General features: G+C 42.7%; 1 protein-coding gene across 1 annotated transcript in view; it reads left to right on the top strand.

Annotated features, from left to right (window-relative positions):
* Window positions 1-5,080: 5,080 nt before the first annotated feature.
* Window positions 5,081-20,898, top strand: part of LOC103095140 (zinc finger protein 501-like) — a 30,704-nt gene continuing 14,886 nt past the window's right edge. Inside the window, exons 1-4 of the mRNA XM_056825799.1 lie at window positions 5,081-5,153; window positions 5,283-5,360; window positions 6,021-6,143; window positions 19,064-19,190. Of these exons, the coding sequence (XP_056681777.1) occupies window positions 6,111-6,143; window positions 19,064-19,190 (160 nt within the window). The 5' untranslated portion in view covers window positions 5,081-5,153; window positions 5,283-5,360; window positions 6,021-6,110. The remainder of the gene's footprint in view (window positions 5,154-5,282; window positions 5,361-6,020; window positions 6,144-19,063; window positions 19,191-20,898) is intronic.

Here is a 20,898-nt window from a genome sequence, read left to right on the forward strand (position 1 = left end):
TGCTTCTTCTGCCCTTGGATCTTTGCGGAAGGGCCCGGACCAGCCCCGCCACGGCTCCTGGTCCAGATAAACCAACCTCTGCCAGACACAAGCACTTGCAAATTTGTCCATTTCCTATGGTAATTTAAAGGTTAAAGTGAGGAACAGACGCAGGGACGCAAACGGAGACCTCCCCCTTCTCCCACCACACACACTTAGGCGCTCCCACAACCCCCAGCCCCGCCTCTCTCGTGGCACGTGCACTGGAGCGTCTCCCTTCTCCTACCTCACACCTATTCCCAGGCTGTTATCCGCAACTGGTCCACCCGGGTCTTCTCTCTCCCCAGGAGTTAGGGAGCCGAAAGTGTCCACTTCCGGAAGCCCCGGCTGGAACTTTTGCACTGACTCTATCCTCAAGGAGGAAAATCCCCAAACTCAAACTTGTGAGCACTAAAGAAGCAGAGATAGGGCTCAACAAATTCCCAGCATGCCCTGGGATTACACAGGGGAGGTGCCAAGACTTCCGTAAAGTCAGGATCCAGGCATTCTGGGAAATGCAGTCTTGATTCCTAGGTTTGGAGCCCTGGCAGAGGAGGGGCCACGCACCTAGTGTTCCTAGGCTCCCTGGCCGCATCTGGGTCCTTTTATTTTACTTTCCTTCCTGGTGGTTTTAGCTTTGATCCTCCTCGGCTTCCTTCTAGTGATATAGGAGGCGGGAATGGAAAGAAACATTGAAGGATTTTTCCTGTTAGTTTTCATAATATTAAACCAGCTTTGCATCCCTGGTATAAATTCCAGCTGGTCATGGAAAATAAAAGATGTGAACTGTCTAAGATTTTTTCATCACTATTCATTAGGGAAATTTGTCTATAGTTTTTTTTTCTCTGCTTTTCTTTCTCCTGGCTCATCCATCAGCACCCTATTAACATCACACTAGAAATTTTGTAGGACTCCTTTTTGGAGATGACATTTAGTCTATAGCTATTTGCACTTCTGCGTGGCCATCTCAGCCGTTGAACCTTCTAATTGATTTCTTCTGCCTATTCCGCTGAATCAGTCTTCACATGCTGGGTGAGCAAAACCCTGGTTCACCAGGGATCGATGACCCGAAGGCTACCCTCACAAGGTTTAGCGGGCCTGTCGAAGCCTTTGCCCGGGGTGTGGCCGCTGCCGCATGCTAGCAGCTACTGGGAGCCACAAATGAGAGCTGGGTGTCAGGTGGGGGTCAGAGGCTGGAGAGCTGCCCTAGGAGGGCACGACAAGCCCTCCATACCAGAGATACTTCCCCTCCCTGAGCACCCCATACACCCCAGGACATTACTTGATAGAGAGAATACCGCAAGACCTGAGAGAAGAACAGCTCTAATTGGTAAAGAACTGGCGTGATATAACATCGACATTGCAGCCTTAAGTGAAACACGCTTACCAGAAGAGGGATCTCTCAGTGAACCCACCACTGGATACACTGGTTCGATGAAAAAAACACTGCTCTTGAAGACCTATTGAGCAAAAGGAACAAAGCCTTTATGGAGTAGCAAAATAACCCAAACTCTGCTCCTAAAAAGGACAGATTCAAGTCTCTCCAAGCCACGGTGCAGCATGAGATCAGGAAGATGCAAGACTGATGGTGGGAAAAAAAGGCAGAAGAAATCCAGTGTTTTGCTGATACGAAAAACTACAAACAATTTTTCAGTGCCCTCAAGACTGTCTATGGGCCATTAAAACCCACCACCACTCCCTTGCTATCCTCTGACAGGGACACTCTCATAAAAGATAAAAAAAGGCATCAGCAACAGGTGGAAAGAACACTTCAGTCAGCTTCTCAACCGACCTTCTTTAGTCGACCAAAGTGCCCTTGACCAGATCCCCCAGAACCGCACCATTGAACAACTTGATGTCCCTTCTTCAATAGAGGAAGTCCAAAAAGCCATTAAACAAATGAGTGCAGGCAAGGCACCCGGTAAAGACGGAATCCCAACCGAGGTGTACAAGGCCTTAAATGGAAAGGTGCTTCAGGCATTCCACATAGTGCTGACCAGCATATGGGAAGAGGAAGACATGCCCCCAGAACTCAGAGATGCCTCCATCGTAGCCCTATACAAGAACAAAGGCTCACGAGCAGCCTGTGACAACTACAGAGGCATCTCACTACTCTCCACTGCTGGAAAGATCCTCTCCCATGTTATACTCAACAGACTCCTGTCATCTGTTTCAGAGCAGAACCTGCCTGAATCACAATGTGGCTTCTGACCAGATCGCAGCACCATCGACATGGTCTTCACGGTGAGGCAAATGCAGGAAAAATGCTTTGAGCAGAACCTAAGTCTCTACATTGTCTTCATAGACCTGACAAAGGCGTTTGACACAATGAACAGGGATGCATTGGTGATCCTCAGCAAGCTAGGTTGCCCAGCAAAATTCGTCAAACTGATCCAGCTCTTTCATGTTGACATGACAGGGGAAGTCCTATCTGGTGGAGAGACTTCCGATTGCTTCAACATCTCCAATGGCGTGAAACAAAGCTGTGTCCTCGCTCTGGTACTATTCAACCTATTTTTCACCCAAGTATTATGACATGCTGTGATGGATCTAGACCTGGGCATCTACATCAAATACCGACTGGATGGCTCACTATTCAACCTTCGTCGCCTGACTGCAAAAACAAAGACAACAGAGAGACTCATCCTGGAAGCTCTCTTTGCAGATGACTGTGCTCTCATGGCCCACCAAGAAAATCATCTTCAAACCATTGTGGACAGGTTCTCCACCGCAACAAAACTGTATGGCCTGACTATCAGTCTCAGCAAAACAGAGGTGCTGTTCCAACCTGCACCAGGGAGGCCAACTAACCAGCCATGCATTACAATCGATGGCACGAAGCTTTCTAACGTCAACACTTTCAAGTACCTGGGCAGCACCATCGCCAACGACGGGTCCCAAGACCACGAGATCAATGCCAGGATCCAAAAGGCCAGCCAGGCACTTGGGCGGCTGCACTCTAAAGTCCTCCAACACAGCGGTATAAGCACTGCGACGGAGCTCAAAGTATAGAACACAGTGATCCTCAGCTCCCTCCTGTATGGTTGCAAGACATGGACACTGTACCGGAAGCACACGAAGCAGTTGGAGCAATTCCACCAATGCTCCCTCTGGTCAATCATGAGGATCCCATGGCAGGACCGATTCACCAACCAGGAAGTCCTCGACAGAGCCAACTCCACCAGCATTGAAGTAATGGTCCTCAAAACCCAGCTACAATGGTCTGGACACGTCATCCACATGGACCCACAGCGAATACCAAGACAGGTATTCTATGGTGAACTGTCAGCTGGATTCTGGAAACAAGGTCAACCAAAGAAAAGATAAAAGGATCAGCTAAAGTCAAACTTGAAGTGGGCTGGCATGACACCAAAGCCACTAGAACTCGCTGCCTCTGACAGAAGCAGCTGGCGAACCCACGTTAACCATGCCACCACCACCTTTGAAGATGAGCGGCATCAACGTCTTGCCGCTGTGCGTGAACACTGACACCAGGCAACAACCGCACCTCCCGTAACAACTGGAGTCCCATGTCCCATGTGCCACAAACTTTGCGCCTCAGCCTTTGGACTCCAAAGCCACATGAGGGTACACCATAGATGAAACTGCACAAAGACAATAGTCATTCTCGGTCACCGAGAGACTACCACTACTACTATTTGCACTTCCGTTGTCCTTAAGTATCCTCCAGACCAATTCATTGGTTGAATTCTGTCTCCAAGAAGAGCTACTATTAATAGAAGACTTCCTGGGTGCCAGGCACCCTGCTGAGGGCTTTACAGTTCCCATCTCAGTGACCCTGGGCCAGTCATTTCACCTGCTTCTCCCTGATGTTCCTTCTCTGCACAATGGGGTCACAGGAACAGCTCCCTCTCAGGGTTGAGAGGAGGATAGAGGGAGAAAATCTCTGTAAAATGCTGGGCCAGCCTTTACTCCCTGCTTACAGGCTGGCATCTGCAGGGAGGATTCTTCCTGCCAGTGCTCGTACTCAGAAAGCAGACAGAGAAACCCTGTTGGTGTTGGAATGGCTTCATGTTTAATACAAAAATGGATATTGGAGAAAGACAGGAAGGCAGGAGCTGGAAGGGATCTGGACGGGCTCAGCACTGGCCAACATGGGCTCCCAACTACCTCAGCTGCTTCCTCCTGGGAGGACTCAAGTCATGTGAGAGAGTGATGTGGGGTGAGACATGTCAGTTTCTGGGTTAGATCTGTGTCTGGGTCAGGCCAGCATCAGCCCTGGGACGGGCCATGGAGGTCTCCCCAGTGATCAGAGACCCCAGAGCTTGCTCAAGCAGTTTAACAGAGATTTTGAGGAGCTCATTATTTAGACCCTCCCTGGAGCCTCCCGAGACACCCCCAACTGGTGAAAGCCTGATGAGGAGAGAGTCCAGCCAGCCTGCAGCCCTTGTCACACTCAGGGGGACTCGGGAAGGTTCCTCTCAGGCCTGAAAATCCTCTTTGCCCCCTTCACACAGGCACCAAATTCTGTGGAAGAGGAAGAAGTTCTTTGGGATACTTAGGGCAAAGGAAGGGCAACAAGTCGTAGACTAGATGGCATCTCCGAGCCGGGTCTGACAGCAAAATAGTTATTGTTCCTAAACTACAGGAAGTGGGGCTTCTCTGCTTAAGGGCGCTGCTATTAGGACCAATATGGCTCCGAAAACCATCCCTCCTCGGGCCCCTCATTCAGGACAACGACCAGCCTGTCCGCCTCAGTTTGATCCTCCCTGAAATGGGGAGGTCGCGCTCAGGGGCTTTTTGGGTCCCTTCTCACCCTATATCTGTGTTCTCAGAAACGTTTCCATATTTCTTTCTATAGCCGCCTTTTATATGACAGGAAGGAGGCCGAGGAGGATCAAAGCTAAAAGTACCAGAAAGGAAAGGAAACTAAAAGGACCTGGCTGCTGCCAAGAAGACTGGGAACACTTGGTGCGTGGCCCCTCCTCCACCAGGGCTCCTGACCTAGAGGTTCAGGAAGTAAGATTCCATTTCCCAGAACGCCTCTCATGACGTCATCCAAGCCTTGGCACTCCCATTGTGGAAGACTACATTTCCCATAATTCTTGGTACCTACACTCCACCAACTTGGCACTATCCTCTCCCCAGGGCATGCTGGGAACTTGTTTAGGACTGTATGTTCCAGGAGTGCTCAGAAGTTTGGCTTTTCAGGGTTTTTTCCTTGGGAGGTGGAAGGGAGGGAGTCAATGCAAAAGTTGCGGCCGGGGCTTCAGCAGAGACGACTTTTGCTCCCTAATTTCTAGGTAACTGAGCCTGGGAGTCCGGGTGGATGGTAGCGGAAGGGAGAAGCCCCCTAACCCTGAATTCGTTCGACCGGAGAGGTGGGTCTGGGGGTGTGTGGGTGTGTAATTGTGTGTGGTGGGGGTAGAGGGATGCCCTTTCTGTCTGTGTCTCTTCATTACATTAAAGGACATAGAAAAGGAAAAAATGCAGAAGTGCCCGCATCAGGCGGGGGCAGCTGTGTCTGGACCAGCTTTGCCCTCCCCCATAGGAGAGAATGGACCCCCACCCTCCTCCCAGAGGTGCAGAGGATGGGGGCGGGGCTGATCCGGGCCCTTCCCCAAAGGCTCCCCAAAGGGGAGAAGCAACCTACATGAGCCTGATTTGAGGAGGGGTGGTGTGGGGTGGAGGTTGCCCGTGCCCACAGGCCATGGAAGGAGCTCTGATCTCTGGCATAGGACAAATGCCAACAAGTTTCACCCCAACCCCTTCCTGATGCTCATCTCCTCCTCCTGAGTCTCCTGCCCCCACCTTTCCCCCCAAACCTCTCCTCAATCCACCTGTGCACCCAAAGCAGTTTCTGAAAGGAATGAAGCCAAAGAGAGCAGCAGAGGGGGTGGGGCGGCTTCGTCCAGTCCAGTCCAAGGTCTTTTCCCAGCCTGAAGCTCCCTGTCCCCTCCTGTGGGGAAGAGTCTCCTCTGAGGCCAGGGCAAGGGCCCGGGGATCCCCTCTAAAACTTCCCCCTCCCTAATTCCCCACAGGTGCATAAGGAGGAAGTCTGCCCACCTTGGGGCTCCCACTCCCTGAAGGACCACAGTCTGAGCCAAGCAGAGATCCTGGAGCCTGAGGGAATGGCTCCTGGGACCCCGAGGTCCCCTTCCCGGGTGAGTGCAGTCCATCCCCAGCCCTGGCCAAGCTCCCTCCAGGCCTCAGGAGCCATCACTGCTTGCTGTCAGTGTGACCTCAAGGGTCACCCACAATCCCCAACTGTGTTCTGGGGGTTTTCTAGGGCCTCAATAGATCCTGCCTGGTTCCAGACAGACAGGCTAAAGCACAGTCATTTATTCATCCACTCTCAAGTGTGGCAAACTCCATCAGAGGGGGAGGGCCCAGGGACAGTCTCTGCTCCTGATCTCCACGTTCTGGGGTTTGGACAGGTCAGTGAGTCCTGCCAGGGAGGCTTTGGAAGAAGTTTGAGGTGAGATCAGGTGAGAGCACAGACAGGCAAATGCATGTTTTTAGTAGAAGAAAAAGGGTGGGAATTCCAGGGGAGGGTAAAAGGTCTGCTTTTCAAGTATTATTAAACTATCAGGAATTTAGAATCCACTTAACATACAGAAACTTTAGGTCTTTCCTTTTCCTATTCAAATAATTTGCTTTCAACCTAACAGGATTCTCTAACCCGTGGCATTCTCAGTATTTTTTATTTATTTGGTTCCTTTATTTATTTATTGTGCACTTTTCAAAAAAATTATTTAGAATATTTTTCCATGTATTCTAATTGCTTCCCTCCCCACTCCTGGAGCTGACAATCAATTCCACTGTATTATTGCTCAAAACCTATTTCCATATTATTCATATTTATAGTAGGGTGATCTTTTAAAACCCAAACCCCCAGATATATACTCATAGAACCAGGTAATGAATCACATGTTTTTCTTCTGAGTTTCTACTTCCATGTTTTTTCTCTGGATGTGCATTGCCTTCTTTCTCAAAAGTCCCTCAGGATTGTCCTGGATCATTACACTACTATTAGTAGCAAAGTAGATTATATGTGATCATCCCTCATTGTTTCAGCTACTGTGTACAATGTTATCCTGGTTCTGCTTATTTCACTCTGAATTAGTTCTTGAAGGTTCCTCTAGTTCATATAGAAATCCTCCAGTTCCTCATTCCTTACTGCACAATAGTATTCCATCACTATCAGATACAATGAATGGTCTGTTCAGCCGTTCCTCTGTTGGTGGACACCCCCTGGTTTTCCAGATTTTTTGTCTGCACAGATAGCACAGATGTAAATATTTTTGTATATATATTTTTCATTACCTCTTTGGGATACAAACCAAATAGTGGTATAGTTGGATCAAAGGGTGTGTAGTCTTTTTTTTTTAATTTTTAGTTTAATAGTTTTATTTTATTTTGTTTTCTTTATTTTCTATTTTCTATTGTATATTCCTTTTATATTTTATATTCCTTTTGTATAATATAAACTTTAATAATCATTTATTTTATGTGAGCTCTTTAAATTTTTATTATTTATGTTATATTTGTTTTAATTTTTTTGAAAATTTTATTTAATTAGCCAATTTAGAAGATTATTCCTTGTTTACAAGTCATATTCTTTCCCACACCTTCCCGTAGCTGACACACAATTCCACTGGACTTTACATGTGTCCTTGATCAGAACCTATTTCCATGTTGTTGATGTTTGCACTAGGTTGATCATTTAGAGTCTACCTTCCCAGTCATAACCCCATTAACCCATGTAATCAAGCAGTTGTTTTTCTTCTGTGTTTCTACTCCCACAGTTGTTCCTCTGAATGTGGATAGTGTTCTTTCTCGTAAATCCCTCAGAGTTGTTCAGGATCACTGCCTTGATGGAGAAGTCCATTACATTCAATTTACCACAGTGTATCAGTCTCTGTAAAATGTTCTTCTGGTTCTGCTCCTCTCGCTCTGCATCAATTTCTGGAGATCATTCCAGTTCACATGGAATACCTCCAGTTCATTGTTCCTTTGAGCACAATAGTATTCCATCACCAAAAGATACTACAGTTTGTTCAGTTATTCCCCAATTAGAGGGCATCCCCTCATTTTCCAATTTTTTGCCACCACAAAGAGTCGCAACTATGAATATTCTTGTACAAGTCTTTTTCCTTATTATCTCTTTGGGGTATAAACCCAGTAGTGCTATGACTGGATCAATGGGCAGACTTGTCTTTTATCATCCTTTGGGCATAGTTCCATCAATTCACAACTCCAACAGCAATACATTAATGTCTCAACTTTGCCACATCCCCTCCAGCATTCATTACTTTTCTCTGCTGTCATGTTAGCCAATCTGCTAGGTGTGAGGTGATACCTCAGACTTGTTTTGATTTGCATCTCTTTGATTATATGAGATTTAGAACACTTTTTCATGTGCTTATTAATAGTTTTGAAATATTTATCTGAAAATTGCCTATTCATGTCCCTTGCCTATTTATGTATTAGAGAATGGCTTGATTTTTTTTTGTACAATTGATTTAGCTCTTTATAAATTTGAGTAACTAGACCCTTGTCAGAGGTTTTTGTTATGAAGATTTTTTCCCCAATTTGTTGTTTCCCTTCTAAGTTTAGTTGCATTGGTTTTGTTTGTACAAAACCTTCTTAATTTAATGTAATCAAAATTTTTTATTTTACATTTTGTGATTTTTTTCTAACACTTTCTTGGTCTTAAAATCTTTCATTTCCCAAAGATCTGACAAGTATACTATTCTGTGTTCACCCAATTTACTTATAGTTTTCTTCTTTATATTCAAGTCATACACCCATTCTGAGTTTATCTTGGTGTAGGGTGTGAGATGTTGATCCAATCCCAATCTCTCCCATACTGGCTTCCAATTTTCCCAGCAGTTTTTTTTCAAATAGTGGGTTTTTGTTCCAAAAGCTGGAATCTTTGGGTTTATCATAGACTGTCTTGCTGAGGTCACTTACCCCAAGTCTATTTCACTGATAATTTATTTTAATTTTAATTTTTAATTTAATTAATTAATTTAGAATATTTTTTCTATGGTTACATGATTTATGTTCTTTCCCCACCCCTTCTTCTTCCACCCTCCTGGAGTCAACAAGCATTTCCACTGGGTTTTACATGTATTGTTGCTCAAAAACCTATTTCCATATTATTAATATTTGCAACAGAGTGATAATTAAAATCAACATCCCCAATCCTATCCCCATCAAACCATGTGATCCGTCACATGTTTTTCTTCTGCATATCTACTTCCACAGTTGTTTCTTTGGATGTGGATAGTGTTCTTTCTCATTAGTCCCTCAGAATTGTCGTGGATCATTGCATTGGTGCTTAGTAGAGAAGTCCTTTATCACAAAATGCATGGCTATGAATATTTTTGTACAAGTATTTTTCCTCAATATCATTCTGGTTTTTCTTAAGAGAAGGTTTTAATTAATATAGAATATTTTTTTCATGGTTACATGATTCAGTTTCTTTCCCCCTTCCCTCCCCCCCCCCCCACTCCCCTGAGCAATTCCACTGGGTTTTTCATGTGTCATTGATCAAGACCTATTTCCATATTTTGCTTTTTGCACTAGGGTGGTCATTTAGAGTCTAATCCCCAATCATGTCCCCATTGACCCATGTGATCAAGCAGTTGTTTTTTCTTCTGTGTTTCTACTCTCACAGTTCTTTCTCTGTATGTAGATAGCATTCTTTCTCATAAGTCCCTCAGAATTGTCCTGGGTTGTTGCATTGCTGCTAGTAGAGAAGTCTATTATATTCGATGGTACCACACTGTATCAGTCTCTGTGTATGTTTTCCTGGGTCTGCTCCTCTCACTCTTCATCAATTCCTGAAGTTCATTCCAGTTCACATGGAATTCCTCCAGTTCTTTATTCCTTTTAGCACAATAGTATTCCATCACCAGCAGATACCACAATTTGTTTAGCCATTCCCCAATCTGAGGGCATCCCCTCATTTTCCATTTTTTTTTTGCATACACAGAGTGCAGCTATGAATATTCTTGTACAAGTCTTTTCCCTTATTATCTCTTTGGGGTACAAACCCAGCAGTCTATGGCTGGATCAAAGGGCATGTAGTCTTTTAAAGCCCTTTGGGCATAATTCCAAATTGACTTCCATAATGATTGGATCAATTCACAACTCCACCTGCAATGCATTAGAATCCCAATTTTGCCACATTCCCTCCAACATCTATTACTTTACTGTCAGATTGGTTACTCTGCTAGGTATGAGATGGTACCGCAGAATTTTTTTGATCTGCATTTCTCTTATTATGAGAAATTTAGAACACTTTAAAAAAAACAACCTGTACCTTCTGTCTTGGAGTTAATACTGTGTATTGGCTCCAAGGCAGAAGAGTGGTAAGGGTTAGGCAATGGGGGTCAAGTGACTTGCCCAGGGTCACACAGCTAGGAAGTGTCTGAGGTCAGATTTGAACCTAGGACCTCCAGTCTCTAGGCCTGGTTCTCAATCCACTGAGCTACCCAGCTGCCCCCTAGAACACTTTTTCATGTGTTTAATTGATAGTTTTAATTTCTTTTCCTTAAAACTGACTATTCCTACCCCTTGACCATTTGTCAGTTGGGAAATGGTTTGATTTCTTGTGCAGTTGACTTATTTCCTTATATATTGGGAAATTAGACTGTTTCAGAGAGTTTTGTTGTAAAAAATTTTTCCCAGGTTGTTGCTTCCCTTCTAATTTTAGTTGCATGGTTTTCTTTGTACAAAACCTTTTTAATTTAATATAATCAAAATGATTCATTTTACATTTCGTAATGTTCTCTATCTCTTGTTAGATCTTAAATTCCTTCCTTTCCTGTAGATTTGTCAGGTATAGTATTCTTCTAATTTACTTATGATTTTGCTCTTCATATTAAATTTTTTATCCATTTTGAATTTATCTTGTTATATAGGGTGTGACATGTTGATCTAACTCTAATTTTTCCCATACTGTTTTCCATTTTTCCCAGCAGTTTGTGTCAAATAGTGAGTTCTTGTCCGAAAAGCTGGACTCTTTGGATTTATGGAACACCGACTTACTGAGGTCATTTACCTCAAGTCTATTCCATTGATCCACCAATCCTTCTTTCTCTTAGCCAATACCACTGCTTCATAGTACACATTAAGATCTGGTACTTGCTAGGCCACCATCCTTCACTTTTTTTAAAATTAGTTTCCATGATATTCTTGATCTTTTGTTCTTCAAGACTAATTTTGTTATAATTTTTCTAATTCTATTAAAAAGTTTCTTGGTAGTTTTATAGGTATGGCACTAAGTAAATTAATTTAGGTATGATTAGTATTTTTATTATATTAGCTTTTCCTACCCATGAGCAATTAATGTTTTTTCACTTGTTTAGAACTAATTTTAATTGTGTGAAAAGTGTTTTGTAGTTGTGCTTATATAATTCTTGTGTTTGTCTTGGCAAATAAATCCCCAAATATTTTATACTGTGTAGAGTGATTTTAAATGGAGTTTCTCTTTCTAACTCTTGCTGTTGAGTTGTTGGAAACATATAGAATTGCTGATGATTTATATGGGTTTATTTTGTACCCTGCAACTTTGCTAAAGTTGTTAATATTTCCACTAGCTTTTTAGATGATTTTCTAGGATTCTTTAAGCATACCATTATATCATCTGCAAAGAGTAATAGTTTAGTTTTCTCATTGCCTACCTTAATTTCTTTCTTCTCTAACTGCTTCACTCCTGATCTTATTGGAAAGCTTCTAAACTTGTCCCCATTGCAGATGATACTTGCTGATGGTTTTAAATATATACTGTATATTATTTTGAGGAAGGGCCCAGTTATTCCTATACTTTCTAGTGTTTTCAATAGGAATGGGTGTTATATTTTGTCAAAGGCTTTTTCTGCTTCTAGTAAGATAATCATGTGATGTCTGTTGGTTTGGTTATTGAGATTATCAATTATGTGGATGATTTTCCTAATATTAAACTATCCTTGTATTTCTGCTATAAGTCCCACCTGGTCATAGTGAAAAATCTTGAGATGACTTACTGTAGTTTCTTTGCTAAAATTTTATTTAGGGTTTATGCATCTATGTTCATTAAGGAAATTGGTCTGTAGTTTTCTTTCTTTGTTTTTGGTCTGGCTGGCTTTGGAATCAGTATCATATTTGTGTTGTCAACATGGAATCTAGAAACCCCAAACTTGTAGCCTAGTAAGATCTGATGAACCCCAAGTTTTAGGACTAACTTGTAAGTTGGAGACCCCAAAGCTCCAACTTGTTCCCTGTTCCCATGAGAATCCGCCCTGAAGGGAATCTCAGGCTAACACTTTCAGACTTAATAATGGACTCTAAGGTAAAAGACAATCCCCTGGCAAATGGGGCCACGCCCAAGCCTAGTACACCTAAGGTCAGTCTCCTAAGCTGAAGGTCTTTGAAAGGAGGGTATGATACAATGGAAAAGGCTTCTGGAGACAAGAAGAGTCACTTGGCTTCTCAGGATTAAATCTAAAAATGGGCATAGGAGAATCAATCCCATATTCACAGGTAGAAGGCACATATAGGATGTTAAGAAACATGCAGTGGTGTTTGGTAACAGATTTGGAACATTGTAAGGATGTGTCAACTAGAAAAAACACAGAACTATTAAATAGTCAAAAATCACTCTTTAATCAAGGAAAAAGGGGTTAGCGCTACTAATGGGACAACAGAGCTGCTTCCCATAACTGCACAGAGTCAAGATGCCCTGGTCACCAGCCCCTGGGAGTGCCACTCAGGATGGACTCCGAGGAACAAAAGAAATTGGGGAACCTATATACCACTCTAGGTGACCTGGGGGCTTTAGGATTAGAGGAACAGTTGATTGACTTTACAATGGTAAGAAAGGAAAATGAGGAGTTCCAGACAGGAATAATAGTGAGGGGCTGATGCCCCACAATGGGGAAAGACTCAGCCCAGTGCTGGGCCACCTTGGTCATGGACCTTGGCCTAGGGGGAAGAAACCATTGGGACAAAAGGGATGTTCAATATTGGATGGGATTAGCTGTTCCCACCCAAACTACCAGGAAGTTCACTGTCTGGTGAAGAGGGACCTTCCCTCAGGGGGAAACTCTCCTGGGACAAGGTCACAACCTGGGGTTTCTACACTCAAACTAAATAAACTGGGGATCTCTAGATTTCCATGTTGACAGATGATATTAGAAAATAAGTATTGTTTTATTAGTTTGGAGATAAGAAGTAAAGTGACTGCTTGAGAAAAGAACTGGAGTTTGAAGCAGAGCTGAGAGAGTGTGTTGACAGTTGTAACTGTTTTTATGTGTCAATTACTCTCTCTGGCAGTTGACAGAGACACACTCAGAGACTCTCAGGTCTGGAGGAGGTAATATCTTTGCCTCTCTCTCTGTCTGAGGGAAATATCTGAAGGAGCTCAGTGTTTTCCTTTCCCAACTTGGGAAACACTATTGACTATCTATTGAGGTTTTTATAGATGGTTTAACTCTGAGAGGACCAAAGAAAAACCTGGTCTTTGGTTGACTTAACAGACTCATTGTCCTTGATTCTTGTTGAGACCCTGCCAGCTTTTTTTTGCCTTTTTTGCTTTTTTATAATTTGCAGCCAACATTAAGAATTATAAGAATAATAGCTGTAGTTTTTATTTAGATAATATAAAGTTGGTTTAGTCAGATCAGGGAGGAGTAGTGTAGCCTGTAAAACACAGGAGAAGTGGTTCCTTGCAGAACCAGTGAATTTATTTGGGTGGATTTAGAATCCCTTAGAATTAGAAATCTTTTTTATCCTTATATATTTCAATAAATATTTTATTTTTATAGGTCTCTTTAGCATCCTTGTGCCTGGCCCCAAAGGGAAGTTCACATTTGGGCTTCACTTCATCACTCAAAAGTATCTGAACAGTTTTGAACTTGTATAAATATACTTTAAACCCTTACCTTTCGTCTTGGAATCAATACTGTGTATTGGCTCCAAGGCAAAAGAGTGTTAAGGCCTAATAAGTGGTAGGGTAATGGGGATTAAGTGACTTGCCCAAGATCACACAGCTGGGAAATGTCTGAGGCCAGATTTGAACCTAGGACCTCCTGTCTCTAGGCCTGGTTCTCAATCCACTGAGCCACCCAGCTGCCCCCAGTTTTGAACCTATATTGAACAGTTTTTCCATCTAAATATTTCATTTTTATAACTTGCCAATTTATTTTTACAACACTGATACAAAGTTCTAAGTTCAGTACAAGGTTCAGGTAAGAAAATGTATTTAATCCTCCAGAAGCATCACACATTTAGGTTAGGTTAGGTTAGGTAACCGTTCTGGGCCATAGTGCTTTGGGGAGCTTCTAGTTGGCATAAATCTTGAAAGGCTCAAACAATACTTGAAGATGCCAGGGTTGTTTTTGTATGATCTCATCAGGCCAGCTGGACACTCACCATTCATTCCCAGGGAAGCCAGCTCCTTCTGCAGGGCTTTCAGATTCCCTACATAACTACATAGGCCTAAAGCTTTTATTCTTCCAACAGAAGACTTCAATAGTATTCATTACTACAATGTTCTAACACACCAAACTACATCCTTTCCAATCCAATGACCCATATTCTACTATTATAATTGATATCCTGTACACGCTTACTGGAATAACTGGGTCTGTCTCTTAAAAATTATAATTGTAGTTACTTATCTGAAGGATTATATTTGATCACTTATTCCATGATCAATAATATAAAGGGAATGAAACAATTTTCCTTTGAATTTGTATCAGATAGAATGCAGCAAATCAAATGAAAAAGATAGATTAATAAACCCTTCTTGCAGAAGATGAGATTTTATTTTTATTCTTTTATTTAAACTTTATTTTATTTCAATAACAAATTTACACATAAGTTTGACAAATTTATGATTCATGTTGTGTCCCTCCCTTCTTACCCTCCCACTCCCCTCCTGGAATTGACAAAGGAAATGAGATTTTTGTTCAGTCCTAAAGGAATCCAGTGAACTCAGAGGGCAGAGATTAAAGGGGACAGCAGTGAAGACTGGAGGAAGAGGCAGAGGAGGCAGGGAAAATGCAAGGTTAGGAGATGGAGAATCTTCTGTGAGGGAGAGAGCCCTCTGAAAGAGCCCAGTGTCACTGGATACTTAGAGTGTGGGAGGGAATAAGGGAAGAACGAAGGAATGTAAGGGGGGAGCTCTTAGGGTGACCAGCTTTGTAGGTGGCTGCCCAGGTGGAAATCAAGCCCTGGGGTGGTGCAGATGCCTGGGAGGATGCTAGGGTGAAGAAGGTTCATTCTGTTGGCAGTGGCATTCCAGATAATAGAGGGCAGAGCTTGTGGTGGAGAGCCAGGCAGGGTCCTGAAGTCCTGACTTTGGGTGCCATTGGAAGACAGCTATAATCACAGGACTTCAGAGGTGGGGTAGTGGGGACTACTAGGACCCACCCAATGTAGACAATTTCAAAACAAGAAGCTGTCTGCTCTCCTTGGAACTGAAGTCTCTGCATTCTTCCCTTTGAATCCCTATTTCTCTGCTTTCCTTTGGGGCTGAGATCTTTCTGACTTCTGGTTCTAGGTATGTCTGAATGAGAGTCTTTTGCTGCCCCTGCTAGTGGCAGTGGTTGCCCTTTCCCTGGGCCTCATCTTTCTTGTCTGAACTCTGAATGCCCTTCAGATAGGTCAGGAGCAATTCTCCCTTCCAGCCCTGGCTCCAGGGGCTCTTCTTTGCCCCTGCTATTGTTGTGGGAGAGAACTTTATTGTGTGAGAGGGAATGCTGGTTCTGGTCCAAAGAATTGCAGCTCAGAGTCATTCCTCTCAAGACATAAAAGTGTCTACATAGTGTAGCCATAGGGTTGGAAAAAACCCCATAGGGTCGGAAAAAACCATTGCAGGGGAGTGGAGTAGCCCTCAGATGGGTGCAGAGGATAGTGGAATGGCCCCTATAGGGTTTCAGGTGGGGAATTGTGTCCTCCCATGCTTGGAAACTCTCAGCCTTTCCTTACACTAGTCCTCCCCTGAGTGTGTGAGGGGCATTCCAGACTGAAAAGTAGGGAATGAGTTAAGAAGGGGTGAAATGGAAGAGCATCCAATACCAGGTGCAGCCTGGGTTTTCTCTGGAACAATATGGGAAAGTAGAAGAGTTCTGCCAAGTAGCCTGTTACTGTTACATCTGGCCAGTTACATCTGGTCAGTTATTCCTCAGTCTGCCTCTTCTTCTCTTGACCTTTGTTCCCCAGGTTTCCATAGTTGCAGGGCTAGGTTTAGATTCTTTGTTTTTCATAAATAAACTTTTTGAAAATTAATGTTGAATTGTGATTTTTTTATTGAATAAATTTCCCTTTAGCCTGGCCAAGATTAAAACTCCAGATTTGCTTTCTCTTTCCCCCCAGGTTATACAACTAGGAGAAGTTTCCCGTTTATTGTTATGATAAATGGATTAAGGGGCAGACTGGCAAGCCATGGTGAACTTTGATTCATTTTGAGAGTGTGCTGGGCCAGCCAAAGGCTGGGGAAAGCTTGGACTGACTCCTTCCTTGTACAGACAAGGACCTCCTTTTCTTGTGAAGAAGTATTAAGGACGGAGTTGAAGTTGCCTAAGTCTCTCTCCTCAGTGGTTATTTATGAACCTGAGACCTCAGAGGATGTCCAGGGGAGGGGACTCAATGGTGAGGTCACCAGGGAGACGTATACTTGTGTGTGTGTGTGTGTGTGTGTGTGTGTGTGTGTGTGTGTGTGTGTGTCTAGTGTGAGAGAGACAGCGATAAAGAGAAGACACCAGTGCTAGAGGAGAGAATTATCTTTTTCTTTCTTTTATATTGCCGAGAGGTTCTACTGACCATATTAAATGACCAGTCAATTAATAAATTAATTTAAAATGAAATTTTGCCTCCTAAGAATTACAGTTTTGTTGCGGTGGAGAACCTGTCCACAATGGTTTGGAGATATTTTCTTTGTGGGCCATGAGAGCACAGTCATCTGCAAAGAGAGCTTCCAGGATGAGTCTCTCTGTTGTCTTTGTTTTTGCAGTCAGGTGGCGAAGGTTGAATAGTGAGCCATCCAGTCAGTATTTGATGTAGACACCCAGGTCTAGATCCATCACAGCATGTTGTAGTACTTGGGTGAAGAATAGGTTGAATAGTACCGGAGCGAGGACACAGCCTTGTTTCACGCCATTGGAGATGTTGAAGCTATTGGAAGTCTCTCCACCAGATAGGACTTCCCCTGTCATGTCAACATGAAAGAGCTGGATCAGTTTGATGAATTTTGCTCAGAGAGGAGTAATATCTCTGGTATGGAGGGTTTGTCATGCCCTCCTAGGGCAGCTCTCCAACCTCTGACCCCCACCTGCCACCCAGCTCTCACCTGTGGCTCCTAGTAGCTGCTAGCATGCGGCAGCGGCCATACCCCAGGCAAAGGCTTTGACAGGCTGGCTAAACCTTGTGAGGGTAGCCATCGGGTCGTCGACCCCTGGTGAACCAGGGCTTTGCTCACCCAGCATGTGAAGACTGCTTCGGCCAAACAGACGGAAGAAACCAATAAGAAGGTTCAATGGCTGAGAGGGCGATGCAGCAAAGCACTGTGGAGTGCTTAGGGCGTGTTGGAGCACAAAAGACAACACAGCCATCCAATGCAGCTGAGGAAGTCTCCAGGTGTAAAGACTTTTCGTGCCACTGGACCATGGTTTCCAATGCCGAGAGAGTGGGACTGTCTCTGTGCATCGACTCTTCCACTTAAATCTACTTCACGCACAAGTGTCTTTGTACACACTCATCTATCCTAACCCCGTACACCATAGATGAAAACGCACAAAGACAATCGTCGTCCTCGGTTACCAAGAGACTACTACTATACTATCTTGAGGCTGAGATTCAGAGACCGATACTGAGTTGTTAGGCTCTGGATTATTAGGATAGGAAATTCTTCACCTCTCTTCTATATTTCTCTCTTATTTGCTTTTTCTTACTAATAAATCTAGCTATGAGTAGTCTTGCGACTTAAGGGTTAATTACAATTTTGGCAACCACCCATTCTAACCATTACAATATGCAGTCCTTGCTACCTTCTGTGGAGGAGAGACATTACAAGGCATGCAGCAAGAGGAGAAGCTGGAGTTTGATCAGCTGTCAAATAAAGGAAGATTCCATTTTGAATGTTACTGGGAAAAGCAGTTTGGAGCCAAACCAACAGTGACTGGTTTTGGAGGTCTTTGGGGGCTGATGGTAGTGACTGAAGGAAGGAGCAGGGTTTATCCCTGGGACTTGGTATAATCAAGTTGGAGGAAGCCTGGTTGATTTGAAAGCAGAAGGACAATAGTCCATATATCTCTCTCTGACTGACTCTGTTTCATGCTAGTGACTGAATTGCCATTTCTCTCAATATCCTCCAACCTAACACTTATTGTAGATAATAGGGAAATCCAACCCTTCTTACCTTATCTTCTATCTTTCGTATTTTCCCCAATAAACCCTTACTTGAGATAAAGAGGAGAAAAGAATATTTCCTCTGAAATATCATAGCTCACCTGAGTGATGTAGAAGGAGGCTGAATTAGAATGGGGAAGGGGAAACTGAAGGGAAGAAGAGGGGAGGAAGGGAGATTGGAAGAGAAGAGGAAGGGAGGTATAGAGGGGAGGAAGGTAGGCAAAAGAAGATAACTACCTGATCCATTAGTTATCTAGTATCCATCAAATATACCCTCCAAATATCATCTGTTCCACTTCTCACAAACTGAAAAAATGTTCTTACTAGATGAATTCTGACAGTTGTGATAAGGAGGGATTTCAGATCACCTTCTCTCTTCTCCACATAATCTACCTTCCTCAGAGAGCACTTAACCTCTAATTCCATAGGGAAAAGGATTTCAGAGGGATACACCTCCAGGTTTTACTATTCTAACATGATTCTCATGTCAGACACAAAATGCCTTTAGGATTCCGTTGGACTCTGAATGACTGGTCTCCAGAGCTGGTTCTGACACTCTTCAAGATGAAGAGTTTGGGGTAAATTCCTTGTAGGCTTTAGTTTTCTCTAGTTTGTTGATGAGGGCAGGACTGGATGAATTCTGAAGATTCAGCTCTAAATCTTGTGACTTTTGCTGGTTTAGGGGTCGATAACATTCAAGGATGTGGCTGTGGACTTCACCCAGGAGGAGTGGTGCCTGTTGGACCCTTCTCAGAAAGAGCTGTACAGGGAGGTGATGCTGGAGAATGTGCAGAATCTACTCTCTGTGGGTAAGAATTATTTCCTTTGTTAACTCTGAATCTGCTATTAAGGGAATGCCTTCATTCCATGCCAAAGGGGCAGGATTTTAAGCCTTTGTCAGTGATTAAAAAAGCAAAAGTGCTGATCTCTGCACAGGGTTCTCCTCCTGGCTGGTTTTAATAATTAAAAAAAAAAAAATCTTTGAATTCTGTGATGGGAAGCTGGGACTTTCCTTGCTTGCTCCTGAAATTGTCTCTTTTTTATTTTAGGTAGCTTCAGGTGAAAACTTAAAACAGTTTTACATCCTGAAACTAATCACAAAAGTCATCTAGTCAACCTTCTAATTGGACCTAAATTTTGTGTGCAAATTCTCTGTTACTACCATTACAGGTTTTCCTTACCAATGACCATTAAAGAGGACACTCTACCTGCCAAGTCAGCCCCTCCCCATTTGGTATGAGTCTGTTGTTTAGAAAGGATTTCTTGTTAAGAAGTATTCATGGAGGAGGCAGTGCCAGGAAGGCAGCATAGCAGAAACAAGAGCTAGAACCACCCTCAGATTTCAAATGAGCCTTAAAAGAGTTCTTCTAGAATTCTAGAATCACAAAATGAACAATGGTCAGAGTAAGGTGAGGCTCCTGAGAAAAAAAACTTGAAAGGTAGTCAGAAAGGGTCTATTTCTGGGGACAAAGAGGAATTAGAAGTAAAACTGGGCTAAGGGGAGTGCAGAAAATCCATCCCCTACATACTGCTGCGCATCCCATGGATCTGATTAAAAGACGTAGGGTTGATAATTACATCTTCATAAAATAGGTAATATAGACAATGAGACTATATTGGCTCTTAACATGTCCACCAACTGGTAAAGCCTCCAGATTTTTTAAGTAGAAACTAAAGGACAATAAGGAGGAAATTACTAATAAATCAACAAGGAATAAAGGAAATGTATGAAATTTTAGAAAAGTTACATTTAATAGATATCTGGATAAAATGGAATAAAATGGAAAAGGAATATATCTTTTCAGGTGCATATGGAAATATGCAAAAAACTATGTACCAGGGTACAAAACCTTCACAATGAAATGAAAAAAACAGAAGTAATAACTTTAGCCTTTTCATATCATAATGCAATAAAAGTATTGTCAATAAGAATTAATGGAAAGAAAAATGTTAAATTCATTGGAAACTGAATAATCTAATTGGGCAAAAGGAATGGGTCAACGAACAAATGATGGAAACAATCAAGGATGTCATGAAATGAATGACAGGAGACAACATTTTAGAAGTTGTGGGATATAACCAAAGCAGTAATTGGGGGGGAAATTTTATATCTAGGAATACTCATGTCAATAAAAGAAGGGAAAAATGAAAAAGAACAAATAAAAAAATCCCCACATAAAGACTAAATTGGAAATCCAAAAAATCAAAGGAGAAATGAATAAAATTGAACATAAAAGAACATCTTTCACAGTTGATCATCATACAGTATTGCTGTTACTGTGTATAGTGTTCTTCTGGTTCTGCTTACTTCACTTGTATCAGTTAATATGTATTGCTTTCCAGGTTTTTCATTTTTTTTTAATTTAAATTTTCTTTTTTAATTTCTTTGCATAGTTATGTGATTCATGTTGTCTCCGTCCCCTCTTCCCTCCCCATGCTGACGTTGACAAGCAATTGCATTGGGTTATAACTTGATTATCACTCAAAACTTATTTTTCTATTATTCACTTTTGTAAA

The sequence above is a fragment of the Monodelphis domestica genome, chromosome 4 (genome assembly GCF_027887165.1).
Source record: "Monodelphis domestica isolate mMonDom1 chromosome 4, mMonDom1.pri, whole genome shotgun sequence".
In the NCBI taxonomy this organism is placed as follows: domain Eukaryota; kingdom Metazoa; phylum Chordata; class Mammalia; order Didelphimorphia; family Didelphidae; genus Monodelphis; species Monodelphis domestica.